Source organism: Macrobrachium nipponense, chromosome 3 (genome assembly GCF_015104395.2).
Source record: "Macrobrachium nipponense isolate FS-2020 chromosome 3, ASM1510439v2, whole genome shotgun sequence".
In the NCBI taxonomy this organism is placed as follows: Eukaryota; Metazoa; Arthropoda; class Malacostraca; order Decapoda; family Palaemonidae; genus Macrobrachium; species Macrobrachium nipponense.
The window spans coordinates 147067652-147083634 of NC_087202.1; the positions used below are offsets into that span (position 1 = coordinate 147067652).

Genomic DNA, 15983 nt, shown 5'->3' on the forward strand with positions numbered 1-15983 from the left:
TAAATCTTGACTCTTGTATATAGAGCCGTTTCCCCTACGTATAAGTGGCGTGTCTTTCATAAAGAAATTGCCTTTCTTTTAACATATTTTACCGATCACTGCTTTCCCAAAAAGCTCGTCAACAGAATTATTTACACGGTTCTTAAAGATTATTGCGCTAACGGCAATGAAATAAATGTTCCAAAGCTTCCTTTTTATGCCCGATTTCCATATTTGCACGGTGAGTCCTTTAGGGCAGAATTGACAAATATCATATAAAAATACTTTGGTTCATTAAAATAAAGTTATTGCTGTTAATCCACTCACAATTGGCTCCATGTGTAATAAATACATTTATTCAGTTTACAGGATCTGTAAATAAAAACCCATGACCTGAGGTCATGGCATTAGGAGGGTCCTACGTGACCAAAGCAGATCTAGATTACGCTATGCGCTGTCTGCAGTAGCCTGATTTAGCTCTGTACATTATCAGCATTTATTATTAATGATAACTTTGCACAACACTTCCATGGAAGCGGTTGACCTGTTAACCTACACCGGAAACTTGTAACTTCCGAGCCGGCGGACTACGTATGTTTTTATATGAATCGCTGAGATAGCTAATGTTCCGCTATCGACGTGATGCTTTAGAATGGCAGTTCCGTGCCAACCATCAAACATATCGGTCTTCCGACCGAGCTGCATCTCCTAGTATGGAGTTACAGAATAAAGTTGTTATATCTGTTCAACTTATCTGTTTGAATCATCTCCTTTAGTTAAGAAGAACCACTCTACTAAGATATCCCAAGGAGATGGGAGGAACCAGAAATACTTACGAATGACAGTCGTAAGGAGAACACAAAAAAAGTCTATCGCAAAGCGAAGGGACTTAGATGTGGTGGCAGCGTATGACGAAGAATAATATTAACAAGACCCATATCAGCCGACCGAAGGTCTACAAGAACCACTTCCACCTTCAACATCAAAACTAACAGAGGAAACGGGATCTTCAATCAACGCAACATTTATGAAGACGCAGATATGTCCTTCATCGAGAAGAATACAAGCATCAACACCGACGTTTGAGCGACTGTTGTCACTTATCTTCGAGAATCTACACCGGACGAGAGCAGCATCGAACATCAACAGAAAGAAGAAAACAAACACAGGAAACATCAAGCGATCACTAGCAAGGACGCAGAGAGTAGAGCAAGAGGCAGTAGTGCAAGGGACGGAGGCTGTGACGTCATCAATCTTGGACTTCTTCACGCATCGTGCACCCGAGAGAAGACCGTGACGTCATCACGACTTCCGACGCGAGACTTAGACAGGAACTGGAGACGTCATCCATGTCAACAATCCTTCACCATATAATCAGGTTCTTTCCTCAGTGAATGTTGTTCATCAGGAGTCGATCGTCCAGTATTCTGGGGGGAGTTTTTAGTTTTTCGCCATCTTAATCTTCCTTCATTACAGAATCAATCTTCAACTACGAGTTCTCGCCCGCAGATTATTTTTTTTTCTCTTCTCGTTGTTGCTAATCGTTTCTTGCAGGAATTCTCCGTATAATATTTTATCAAATTATCTGTATTTTTGTATCTTTTGGGGATTTTCCTATTATTATAACACATTTATACAGTACATTGCATATGCGTTTACGTAGTGGTCGAGTGTACTCTTATAGATATTTTGATAGGATCCAACAAGGAATAGAAGTGATAAGAAAAAAGTGAAAGTGGAAATGGTGGCGACTCCTCCGACTGGCAACCCCAATGTGGTGACTCTCGTTAGCGCGAGGTCAGCAATTGTCCCTTTTCAAGGTCGGGTCAATGGGTTCCTGCCTCAAAATGTTGAGGCATGGATCTCATCTGTAGACGCTCATTTAAATGCAAAAAGCATCACAGACCCAGCAGTACAATTACAGAGGCCAAAAGCTTCATAGACTTTGCTAAAGGAGACGCAAGGGCTTATCTTAGGGGGGTTTCTTTTCCAAGAGGCGCTTACATGGGACGAGTTTCAAAATCAGATTACGTGTCGTGTATGGGGGTGAAGAGGCTTTAGATGTAGTATTGGCATTGAGAAATATCCTTAACCAAGCCTCCATGACTCAGCTTAATGTTGTCGAGCGGGCGGCGCTAATTGCCGACCGGCTAAATGAATATCAGGTTAGTTTAAGTAACTCCGGGTGGGTTACGAGTGCCAAAATCAACGTGAAATATTTTATCCGTTTGATCTTACCTTACGAGTATCACCGCAATGTTGCCTGAAGCGTTAGTGCGGTGTTTTGACAAAAAATTGCAGCCCAACAGTACGGAATTAGATGTGTATAAACAAATAAAAAAAACACATGTCTAATGTACCGACCTAGATCCTTCGCTCATTCAAGTTTTTGCAAAAAATGAGAACAAGCCACAACAAGTAAATGTGGTACATAATAATAATCAAGTTGCAGGGATGGTTTGTTATAACTGTAAACGACCAGGTCACATGATTTCAGACTGTCGGACGCGTTTTTGTTCAATACACAATAGTTCAACTCATTCATATAACCGTTGCTACTCGAGGAATCAACAGCAGAATGCTACAAACACGCAACCAGTTGCCAGTGCAAATAAAAAGAAGGGTCCTCAGTACTATAAGAAGAAACAACCAAACGGAAATTCTGCTCAACAGCAGAAACAAACAAATCGTGCTTCAGGTACCTCTGTTCCTGGGCCGTCTAGCCAGAATCTCGCAAGGGCAAGCGAATTTTCAAGGTGTGATAAACAAAACAAATACCACGTAGTTCACTCCAAGGGGGGAGAGGGCGATGTTGGGTCATCAATATCAACATCTTTGTATCAAATAATCAGTTTAATCATTTATCAGATCATTGTGAGGCCATTGATTTTCCTATGAAACACACGGCCGAAACCAAAAAAATCTGTGCAGGTTCCCGTAGATTTGCAACAAATTCATGCAATTATTAGTCAAAACGAGTTGCGACCAAACCTACATGCAGTAAATTTGGACCATAAGTCATTCACTTTGTTCTTTGATTCTGGTAGCCACGTAATATCATGGATTTAAGGACTCATCATTTACTCTTTTCAAATTTCCCTATAGAGAAGTCCGGAATAAGGCTCTCAGGCATAGGGAATAATGAATTAAATGTGTAGGAGTAACTTATGTACAGTACAAGGTCGGTAAGCGCACGTTTGCTGATACCTTTATCGTTGTACAAACATTAATATGTCTCCCGCAGTAATTATCGGATACCCGTCTATGGGCACTCAAAATATTATCTTAGCACCTGCAAAACACGGCGTGTATATCAAAGGGAAATTCTATAAGTCTTCTAATACCCTAAAATCAGTTTTAGATAATAAAGAGACAGACAGAGTTGTCACTTACATTACAGAACCAATCACCTGTCTCATGAACCAAGAAATAATACAGGCAACCCAACAGAACTCTCGCTCACCCGTAATATCAGCTTGCACGCAAACTCGTCGAGCCTAACGTAACTTCGAACATATTAGTGTGTAAAGAGAACCTTGCCAGGATCTGAAACGTTAATCCTTTCCGAAACTCTGAAAAACACACGGATTATCCGTCACACAAGCCATTTATACAGTCGGCTCACAACAACAATGTAACATCGAAGTCTGTAATCATTTGAATACCACTTTAGTAATCCACAAAAATCAACATATCCTGGATGCCGAAGTTTATAAACATCGCATTCTTACCGTAGCTGAGATAAATCACGCTCAATCAGTTTGCGGATGAATCCCTTTTGCAATCTATAAAGAACAAAAATCAGTAAGGACATTCAAGAAGAAGAAATTCAGCAGAAATTTTTGAAACTTTTAACTAAATATCATGATGTTTTTCCACTACGGATGGAACCTTAGGAAAAACGGATGTCATCGAGCATCAAATAAGGCTCAAGGACAAACAGAAGTAATCTATGTACCTTCGTACCGACTTCCTATGAAATTTCAGAATGAGATAACAGAGGAAGTAGGTAAAATGCTAAAAGAAGGTGTCATTAGGAAATCAAACAGCCCCTTATATTTTCTGTTAATAGTAGTACCTGAAAAAACATCGAACTTGGCGGATATGCGTCGATTTTCGTCGTTTAAATGAAGAAACAATCCCTGACAGATTCCCAGTACCATGTACCGATGATATCCTATCTCTACTAGGTCAGAACAAATATTTCACAAGCCTTATTAGACCTACTAAAGGGATTTCATCAGATTCCATTGGAACAAGAGAGTATCCCATACACTGCCCTTCAGCACAGCCAGGGGACATTATGAATTTTTGCGTATGCCTTTTGGTTTGCGTTGCGCTCCCATAACTTTTACTCGTATGATAAACATTGTGTTTGGAGACTTGTAGGAGATATCCTACATGCCTACATGGACGACCTAGTAATCTTTTCCAACACATTAGAAGAACATTTACGTAAATTAGAGTTAGTGCTACAAATACTAAGGCAGCATAATTTAAGGGTAAAGATAAGTAAGTGTGAATTTTTTTAAAAACAGAAACTAGTCTATTTAGGTTTCACGGTTTCTAGTGAAGGTCTTAAAGTCGTCCAAGATAAGGTGTCGGCTATCCGTAACTTTCCGATACCTACTAACGTCAAGGGAATACAGCAATTTTTAGGCTGTAGCGGCTACTATCGCCGCTTTATACGCAACTACTCAATCATAGCCGCTCCCCTAACCGATCTTATAAAAAAGGGCGTAGATTTCATATGTTCTGAAATTCATCAACAGGCGTTCGATAAATTGAAAGATGAACTGTGTAGTTCTCCTATCTTGAAATTTTCCTGACTTCGGTAAGGAATTTTTCATAGCAACAGACGCCTCAGACCTAGGAGTAGGTGGGGTATTGCTTCAACAATATGATAAACAGTTTTTTTCCCTATAGCTTTTTTATTCACGTAAACTGAGACCTTCCGAAGTAAATATGCAGTAATAGACAAGGAAGGGCTCGCTATTGTTAATTAATTCACTCGTGCATTTTAAATTCATAATATACGGTTATCCCGTCAAGGTTCTCACTGATCATAAGCCCCTAACCGACTTCTTTAAAGGCTTTAGTCCACAGCCCCAAGCGAACTCGGTGGCATGATGCATTCAGGACTTTGGCGCGAGGATCGGGTATTTACCTGGGAAAGCAAATATCATTGCTGACGCATTATCACGCAACCCCTCTTCATCTTGTACCGAGCCATTAGCTGATTAATAGATATCTCAACCTCCACGCCCATTGTTAAAACTATATCTGAACAGGAAGATCTGGCTGGAGTGCTGAACTATTACAGACAGAACAAAGAAAAGATCCGCAAATAGAAAAAATCATCATTGCGTTAAACGGAAATCTGAAGGAAAAGGAATACATAAAGTATAAGCAGCAGAATTATATCATAAGGATAATATCCTGTGTAGATCCGTTGACGAGGAAAACCCGCAACACACCGCAGTTGAATAACAACCAGGTGGTGGTACCTATCTCACTCATACCCACTGTCTTAAAATGGTTGCATGAAAATCCACTGCATAGACACCCGGGTTTATTCCTTGATGTCACAGAAAAGCCAAATCCTTATTTTATTGGCATACGATGCTTACAGATATAAAAAAGCACATAGCAAATTGTCGCACAAATTGTCAAGAATACAAAGGGCACACGAAGACACCTGTCAGCCTAGGGGCTTACCCCATGCCAAACAAATCAACCCTTTGAAAGAGTAACATTTAGATTTTATTAACAGGATTTTACGAGTCGACAGAGGAAATAAGCACCTCCTAGTATTATATGATGCTTTGACTCGATATACAGAACTTATAGCGCTTAAAACAAAAACCTGCGGTCGAGTGCGCTCGGAAGTTTTACGAGTGCTACATTTGTAAACATGGAATTCCACACATCATTATATCAGACTCGGGCGGGGAGTTCAATAATCATTTCCTTAACTCCTTGTGCGAATTCCTTTGTATAAAGAAAATCAATACCATGATCTATCACCCAGAGTCTAATGGGCTAGTGGAAAGGGCAAATCGTAAGGTTTTAAACATTTTAAGGGTACACCTTAGGGGGGGCAGACCCCAACTGGGGACATTGCCATACCTGCGGTACTAAGCACACATAATCACTCGTATCATGTGTCTATTAAAATAGACACCGCACGAGGCCAACTGTACGCTATCCCGGCTAGAACGCCTTTCCACATCTTAACGCCTACAACTAATTTATCAAATCCTCTAAAGGATGTTATGGATGCAAGCATAAGTCGATATAATATACTTCGTAAGAATCTAGAAGAAGCACAAATAATAATGAAAAAAATCATGATAAAATAGCTAAGCCAACTAGAACTATGCCATGGGCGATCAGTACATACAAGTATACGTACGTAAAGGTTTAAATTATAAACTGACACCTAAGTTTGAAGGCCCGTTTAACATTTTAGAAAATTAACGGCCAATAGATTTAGGGTTCAAATGTCCAAACCCACTGCTGATGAGAATAGTTCCCATTGGCACATATCAGAATCTAAAGAAAGTAGATGGAGTGAGGGAAAAAATGGTTGTATTTATGAAACTTGTATAATAATTTATATATATATATATATATATATATATATATATATATATATATATATATATATATATATATATATATATATATATTATATATATATATATATATATATATATATCTATTAATCATATTTGTATGTAAACCTATTCTTTTACGCGAGTTATTACATATGTTTTACTCATTGCAGGTTTCAAAAATGAATCTGTTATTGTTAGGAGTGATATTGTGTATTCAGACATCTTTGTTGTATGGAAAGAGCGCTAGGACGAAAGAAATAGAATTTAATCATGGCTCGATTATCGAGAGAATAGATGATGTATTCATCGTGTCAAGTAATATTGTCATAGAGGTAGATATGCATGCAATATTTTGCCTGAAGATGACGTCCTTAACTTAAAGAATGACCTGATGAGGTTTTGCTATTTCGCTTAAGGAAATGCACTAACGTAATTTTCATGCTAACTCAGAGATTTCGCTAGCTCAAACACTAAGCGTCGCGGAAATGTTGTCTTATGACATACAAAATAAAACCGCCGAGGCAGAAGAACTTGCTCGTGACCTGCTGATGTGGTCTGTGTGGCACAATACTCTCGAACGCCGCAACCCGCTTATTCTGGCTGGACTAAACATCGTAGGATCAGTTGCAAATCTAGGCTTAGGAATTTCAAATCGCCTTAAGATAAATAATCAAAATAAAGAATTGAGTTTTTGCAACACAAAACCGAATTGGCTTTGTCCGAACTTCGCAGCCAGTTATCTTCAATTATCAAATAATGAGTATCGTAAATGAACATTCAAATAATATCGATCAGGTCATGGAAGTTCAACATTTGCTGGCTACATTAGCTTACTATAGTTCGAAAATAGATCATATCCGGTGTGAAAAATATTGAAAAGTCAAAAGATTACGTAGAAGCGATTACGTTAGCAACAAAGGGTGTGTTATCTCCTCACCTCATGCCTATTAAAGATCTGACGTTAACTTTGGAAAACGGACGGGAGAAACTAGGTTATAGTCCTTTATTAGACGCCCATAAAGTAGAGTTGCTATATAGCCTAATATCAGTCAGCGTTGAAAAACTTATAGAATTATGATCAACAATTCCTTTTGATTCTTCCGGTGCTTGGCAATCATACAAAATAGCACCGTTTCCTACTTTCATGACGAATAACTCAACGTCCAGTAATAATCCTATTTGACGGGGCATGTACTGATTTCTTCTGATAAGAAATCATTTACAGTCATTAAAGACTTAGATAAACTCACTCACTGTTCAGAAGCCATGAATAATAAAATTTGTACAGCTGACTCTTTTGAATTCTATCCTATATCAACGGATTCATGTGAGTTAGGCATAGTGCTAAACGGCTCTCTCTCTCATACAAGCGAAGGTTGTCTGGGAAACTTTATCCCTTTTACGGTAATAAATTCAATTACAGGATGAATAATGGTTCCTGATCCCGTTACGATAAAGCCGGATTCGACGTGTGTGTCGGATGGGACCACCGCCCATGCCCCTATCTTTGTAGCAGCTGATGGTTGTACGGGGACATCTACAAACTACACCGTCAGAGGGGTCAACAGATAATACGTGAGAAGGCGTATTTTGCGAACTACACTTGGGCATACTACAATCATCCCATCACTACCTCTCCCATACAACGCGCGGGTGGCTCAGTGTTTGACGCAACTGGCTGAGATGAACCACGCGTCACCGACTTATGCAGGTGGAGAAAATCTTCGCTACTACATTTTGCTGGCCGTGTTCAGCGTGATGGCCATATTGGTTATCGCCGTCAACATCTTGCTTGGCGTAGGCTGAGGCGTAAACAGAAGGATCTTCAAGGAAACAAGTATTGGCCCGTCTAGATGACGTACCCGTTAAACTCAAGTCGTTTGAGTTTAGGGCCGCCTGAACCTGGCCACTTCAGTTTGTGCCTAGGGAATTGTCTGGAATTGTGTTGTGTGTGAAAAGCGGCCGTATGCTGGCAAAAATGTAGGACAAGAAAGACTCACGCCTTTGCATTTGAAACAATTAAAGTATCTCCCGGGCACCTAATAAAATATTATAGCCCATATTATACATTAATATACTCCTAAAGGTATTTTTCGGGCACCTAATAAATATATCAGCCCTATATATTGCATTTGTGCACAATTACAGTTATACTATTATACCATTGTACAATTATATTTATTTATTACAAAGTGACAAGTACTCTTTAACAATTATCCATGATCATGCTATAATCTGTAGTAACCATTATTATTAATCAGGTTACCTATATCATATTAATCATGTATACATGTTAATCTTTTGATTTTTACCTTTTTATTATTTTGGGTACCTAATCATTATTATTACCAAACATGGATCATATTTTTCCATGCATTTATCTTTGTTTATGAATATGTCAACAAGGGTATGTAACAGAACCTTTTTTATGCATTTAATCACTTATTATGTTATACCTAGACGTATGTTACGAGCATGCTCCTATGAAACAATGTTTTAAAGTAATTATTTTTTTATTCAAGGCTTGAATAGGTAGCAGTCCGAGCCTAATGTAATAAATACATTTATTCAGTTTACAGGATCTGTAAATAAAAACCCATGACCTGAGGTCATGGCATTAGGAGGGTCCTACGTGACCAAAGCAGATCTAGATTACGCTATGCGCTGTCTGCAGTAGCCTGATTTAGCTCTGTACATTATCAGCATTTATTATTAATGCATCTCCTAGTATGGAGTTACAGAATAAAGTTGTTATAATCTGTTCAACTTATCTGTTTGAATCATCTCCTTTAGTTGAGAAGAACCACTCTACTAAGATATCCCAAGGAGATGGGAGGAACCAGAAATACTTACGAATGACAGTCGTAAGGAGAACACAAAAAAAGTCTATCGCAAAGCGAAGGGCACTTAGACATGTTTAGATTTGAAAGATCGGTTTATGACCCCTCATGTTCTCTGGTTATAGTGTACAAATATTTCTTGTCCCAGATGTAATCTGGGAAACTTACGTGGGTTCTCAGAGGATGATGAGGTTTTGCTATCAAATCCCGAACAGTACAGTATACGTGAACACAGTAAAAAATGTTACGTTCCCATTAAATATTTCGATTTTATTATTGAGGGTCATAACTCCAGCCCAAATGGATTATTGACCTTCGAGTCTTTTCATCAAACAGCTTGTTCTGCAGTTGAACAACCAGTCCACCTCCACTCCCTTGTATCTTTCTTAGCCTATTCTTTTTTTTTATTCTTTTAGTGTTTGTAGATGGTAGATCGACCCCCAGTGCTCCTCAAATATGTTTAACTTAGTATTTTACAAATGCTTAATTTTTTCCCTTCTAATCTGAACTTTTAATTAGCTTATGTGTTTTTAATTTCTCGAGTTTTGTCAATCGTTAGTGATTTATATTGGTCATTATTTGTTATACAGACGCTGAGGATGCATTCAGCTGAATGCGAAGCACGTCGGAATAAATTTTAATACTTCGCCATCTTTGTTCCTGCTCCTACTCTCTGTGCATTTTATTACTTGGCTGACTCGCCTGCTTTCTCCGTTCACACATAAACACACACACACACACACACACTTGTGTATATATAATATGCATGCTCTATTACAGCTTTGATATCGCTGTCTCCCCTCGTCGTCAATAACTCGAACACAAATTTAGCAATGTGTAAGTAAGCACCAGCCTTTTCCCCATCAGTATCTCGCACTCGAAGGAAGTCATCCACAGGGACATCAAACCCCTGAATATCCTGAAACAAGAAGAGGGAACCATCAAACTTGGGGATTTCGGACTCGCCAAGATCATTCGGTCCAAGAAAGATATCCAGGCTTCTGTTGTGGGAACCGTCATTTATGCAGTAAGTCAATTTCTGATTTGCATGACGCAGTTTGGTGCTACTTTGGCTTATTTACGCGTCACTTACAAAGAGGTTCTAGTACTAAACATAGCGGAAGCTCCTTGGGACCCTGGTGTTGGTCCCTCGGATCAAAGTGTTTATGCACCCATCCCCTATATTGGGTGGTCAACAAATTATATTAATAAACGATATCTTCGTGTGAGGTTCCGCTTGACATTTACCATACGGTGTTTAGTAACTATGCAACTCTGTGGAAGTGACGCATAGATAACATGCCAAAGTAACACCGGCAGTTATTACCCGGCGGGCGGGTGGGTGGACGGTTGGGGCGTTCAGTTAGCTGATGGATAATTAACTGGAGGAACTGTGAGACTTTTCTGGTAAAGGAATAATCTCTGTTGCATTATCTAGTTTTCTTCTGCTGTCCTTGGCATGAGGTAGGAACCATAAAACTCGTACTTAACCTTTCCTATCATAGCCTCTCCACCCCTGTCTAGTCTTGGGCAGCCCTAGAGATCTTGCCTGAGGATAGCCTATACTTATCCATAGTACATAGATGGTGTTCAAACGTCCTGGCTAGGAAAAGCAGAGAAGACGTTGATCAGTTATTGCACAGAACTAGACATTTGACGATAGACTTCTAGTCACCCAAGAGTTTTGAATGAATAAATAAGCTATTTGCGTCAATGATGAGTATCTTAGTTTGCAGATGAGACAAGTTTAGAAATCAAACACAATACTCCAAAGATACTTAATTGCGGAAATAGATTTTCAGGAGCGCAAATGACAGGAATTTTGAAAGTAATATGTGATGAAAGGTTTGTTTAATATATATTTTGCTTGAATATCGTACATATTTTCAATATTAATATACTAGCATGTACGTACTCTCGGAAAGCAAGACGAGAGTAAACTTTTTTTTTTTTTTTTTTTTATATCAGCTTACTATTTAATATATGCAGCCACTGAATTGTTGGCAAAAATTATTTACATTAATGTTTGGCAAAAAGGAAATAGTTGTACCACAGCATAAACAGTTCTAGGATTACCTCCCGGGCGGTGGTGGGGCGGGAGGCGTGTTAGTTCCGTCAGTGCACCTCACTTGGTGTACTTTGGTCCCCTACTGCAGCTCTTTTTCATTCCTTTCACTGCATCTCCGTTCATTTCTGTTCTCATTTCTCTCATCTGACTTACCACCCTCTGCAATTGTTTCGTTGTGCAACTGCGAGGTTTCCTCTTGTTATACCTTTCAAACCACCTTACTGTGAATTTTGTTCTTTCTGCGCTGAATGAACATCGTAGGTCATAGTGCACGGCCTTTGGCCTAAAATCCATAACTATTCTGTTGTAGCATTTCCTTTGATGATTTCTTCCTCAGAGTCCAGAACTTCACCTAAGGTCTGTGTGTGATGCCAGAGGGGATATGTGGTCGCTGGGGTGCACTCTCTATGAACTGTGCAAGTTAGAACCAGCCTTTAGGAATGCCTCAGAGATGCTGAGATTCATACAGAAGCGTGGAACTTTAGTAAGTACTCAGAGCCTTTGACAAAGTCCTTGATCACTAATCATTGAAACTCAGCCACGCCCCTCTTGAAGGAGATGTACACTGTTGCTTGTTTCCTTTCCTCAAAGATGGGCGAGGATAGACTGTCCTTGATGAGAAAATTGCACTGATCGGAGGGAAATCTAAGGTTGGTATTGCACTACAGCTGTGGTGTTATTATTATTATTATTATTATTATTATTATTATTATTTCGAAGATGAACCCTATTCATATGGAACAAGCCCAAAGGGGCCATTGACTTGAGATTCAAGCTTCTAAAAAACTATTGGTGGATCATTAGGATGAAGTAAGGATACTACTAACTTTAAAGCGAAAACTGATCTCACACAGTAACCGGTTTGATTTTCATCTTTAATTATTCTAACCTAAGCAACGAGAATACGTCTTTGAGACGTATCTGCACCTTCAGGCTGGAATATGTAATCAAGGTTAGGGAAGGAATTTGTTTTAAACTACAGTTTCTTTTGTTGTCTAATATGCAATGAATCCCTGTTAAAGAAATGAACTGGAAAGGTTTCAACGAAGGCACAGATGTTATATTCACGATAACAGTAAGCACAAACGCAACACAAAAGCAGGTGGTCCATAGGGGGTTAGTGCCGTCAGTAGACTCAGCAGTGCGCTGTAGGTATTAATGTTCTTTGCAGCGTCCCTTCGGCCCCTTGCTTGCAACCGCTTTCATTCCTCTTGACTGTACTTCCATTCATATTCTTTTACTTACTTTCCGCCCACCCTCTTTTGATATTGTTTCATAGTGCAAATGCGAGGTTTTCTTCCTCCTGTTACACTTTTCAAATCTTCCCACTGTTTCCCCTCTCATTGCTGAATGACCTCATAGATCCCAGAACTTGGACTTTGTCCACAATTCCGTGTTCCACATGAAACCGAAAAAACTTGCAGTTTATAAATTCCTGTGTAATTACAGAGACCGCTGCCCAGCTCATACTCGGGCAAGACAAATGACCTCATCAACGCCCTCCTCCAAGCCTACCCAAACGAGCGTCCTACTGCCGCAAGAGTCAAGAAAATCCTGGAGGATCCTTCAGCGGGATCCTGCGACCCGAGAATGGTTCCCCCTGAAGCAAAGAGACAGGTTCTGGAGTCTCACTGTGACAAAGGGCGCGTTGGAAATGTTCCCAAGGACCTAAGAAAAGGTCTTCTTGGAGCAAAGAGACAGGTTCTGGAGTCTCACTGTGACAAAGGGCGCTTCGGCAATGTTCTCAATGAAGATCAAATCCGTCAAAGAGGACCTGGTCACCCACTGTCGCCTCAGGAAGTCGGAAAGCGGCTGGTGGTGATCATGGGGTCTCCGTTACCGCCTGGTCAGACTATTGATATTAAATGGTAGGAAAACTGACGGCTCAGGCCGATGCGAGGTGTCTGAAAATGTGGAATTGTTTATTTTTAAACTGAGTGACGTTTTAATTTAATTGAAAGGTGTGTTTTTAGTGAAATATTATTAGAACATAATTTATGCGATACTTTTAAGTTTTGAACCGAAACCATATCACACCCGTATTAATAATAGAGCATGTATTCAAGTTGATTGATGTAGGCTTGATTATGTAAAACAAAAACTGCCAGTTCCAGGTGCAACTATTGTCTATGAGGGGAACTGGAGTAAATGTTCCATTAAATTAATTTTATTAATACTTTTAAGGCATCATGAATAAATGAAATCTGACAATTATTCACCATTTACTTCATGGCTAGAATCCTTTTAAAATCAAATTAATAATTACACTTGGGTTTTTATTTGATAACAGCAATACACCAAACTGATATCTTGTAAATCCTACCCGCGCCACAGGGGGTTTCATAATTATTGCCAAGTATTCTTTGAAGTCATTTGCATTTTAAGTTAATTTGTTTATCTAATCGTATTCTATATACTCTTCGAGAACAAATAACTACTCAACCTACAGTAAATGTTAAAGACTGGGCGAAGACAACGAAAACTCTTAAATTGCTACTTCCCTCGGGTTCATTTTCGCCCCAGTGACTCTCTCTTTCCTGCGCATGCGCCAAGTAGCAGGAATTCAGTCGCTCAGTTTTCGTTATTCTCGTAACCAGTGATGGACACCTTTTATGCACGGAAAATGAAAATGGCTGTTCAATATCTGTCGTCAGTGGACAGGAATATTTGAAAAAAAAAAGTTTAAAAATATTACCCTTTAGAGTGAGTGGCAGTCATGAAATATCGTTGAATATTTTGTTATGACTGGGAAATTTTTTCGTTTTTAACTATTGCTGAGCCTTGACACGTAGGCTATCGTGCTTAACCATTTGACCCAGAAACCAGCAAATACAAATAGACATGACGTTTGAGATGGTGACCCTACATTTCGATGAATGACTTAAAGTCTATACGAAAAACGTTAGGAGGACATTAGTGCTTTTAGGTGCTTTCGTTTGCGACAAGGCTTCGAAAAGGCTTCGAAAAGGCATCCATGTAACAACCATTTAAGAATTTTACAGTCTCGTTCCTTGCTCAAATTTCGTTAAAGAAAAACACAAAATGGTGGGTTTAGCAAGAACGGAACAAGAGACCCATACTTGCCAGAAAGTATATAAAAAATAAAAATAAAGTATACATGGTGTAGCGTTTCTTACACACATGCTATGCTGTCCGTACAATTCTGAACATGCATGCGTGCCTATTTCCAGATTCGAGTCTGAACTAATAGTAATATGTAGAGAAAGAAAGAGAGAAAGTCTCTGCTGCTTCTATAAGGACACAGAATAAATAAAACAAGCAACAGCCTCGGCACTCTTAAAGTGAATTAACCCGACTGAATTTAACTGATCCTTCGTGAACTTCCAGCCAATTACCTCAATTGCCGCAGGGGCCTTGTGTAATCCAATATAAATCAGCTCCTTGATGGCATCAGAGAGCCTTAATCTATAATGGCAAAGTCAAAGGCTTTTGGTTAACATAATTAGATTTTTCACTGATATATTACGTACACGATTAACATTTTCTCTCTCCAGACAGATTCATGACTTAACTACAAACATTTTTACCCTTTTATTTGACTTCCGTTCCCACTTCCTTCCTGTCACTTTATGGTCCAACCATACAAATCCCACTTAAGGGTGGTGGTCTTAATTAAGCACTGAGTGGCTGGAATCGCCCCAGTGCCTGGCTTCAGGACCCAGTTTCCAAAAATCAAACCAAAATCAAATCAGACATCGGTGGAGGTGGAGAATTTCGTTACCCTCTGTACGTCATGAAAAGTTTCATCGGACGATTCTGTTCTCGAAATATTATACCACAATCTTCAAGCCTTTACCGTTACGGGCCGAACAAGGGAAAGGCCCATGCCAACAAGAAGTGTTGGCTTAATACAACAACAACAACAACAACCACCTTTACCGATTGGCCATCTGAAAACCTTAAATGTTATATGAATTTCATTTACGTTTAGAATGTAACAGTCAACGCAAGCAGTGACGATAAAATCAAAGGCTGAATAATATACTGAAGCCTAACGAAAAAAAAATAATTCCGGTGCTATAGCCGCAGTGGGTTTGTGCCGTCGGTGCACCTCATGCGATGCACTGTGGGCATTTCTGAAGGATGTGTGCCGAGTCGCTAAGGTCGCGTCCATAGCTGCACCCACTTTTTAGCCACTCATTTTACCTATCTTCCCGCTTTCTTTATTCACTAGCTGTTCAACCCCTCTAAGTGTAACTACTCGTACATTTAGACCATTACATATCATCTCCTTTGTATATTCATCTTTTACTATCTGGAGCCTGATTAGCCGAAAGTGCCCCAGTATTCAGAAAGAGAGTCAAATTCCATAAATTAACCAATCGCAATTCAGTCAACTTCAACGAAGGAAATATTTCCCTGGGCAAGTCTTCATTAATGCCGAATGAATCGAGTCTTATAAGCGAGTGTCATACTCGAGAGTTAGTCATTGTGTATGAGCTCCATTTAATTTGA

The 15983-nt window shown here is 39.4% G+C and overlaps 1 protein-coding gene across 1 annotated transcript in view; it reads left to right on the forward strand.

Moving 5' to 3' along the window:
* LOC135222314 (serine/threonine-protein kinase Nek3-like) overlaps positions 1 to 13430 on the forward strand; it is a 124612-nt gene extending 111182 nt beyond the window's left edge. The window contains exons 6-7 of the mRNA XM_064260400.1: positions 11845 to 11991; positions 12957 to 13430. Coding sequence (XP_064116470.1) covers positions 11845 to 11991; positions 12957 to 13379 — 570 coding nt within the window. The 3' untranslated portion in view covers positions 13380 to 13430. The remainder of the gene's footprint in view (positions 1 to 11844; positions 11992 to 12956) is intronic.
* The last annotated feature ends 2553 nt before the right edge of the window (positions 13431 to 15983 follow it).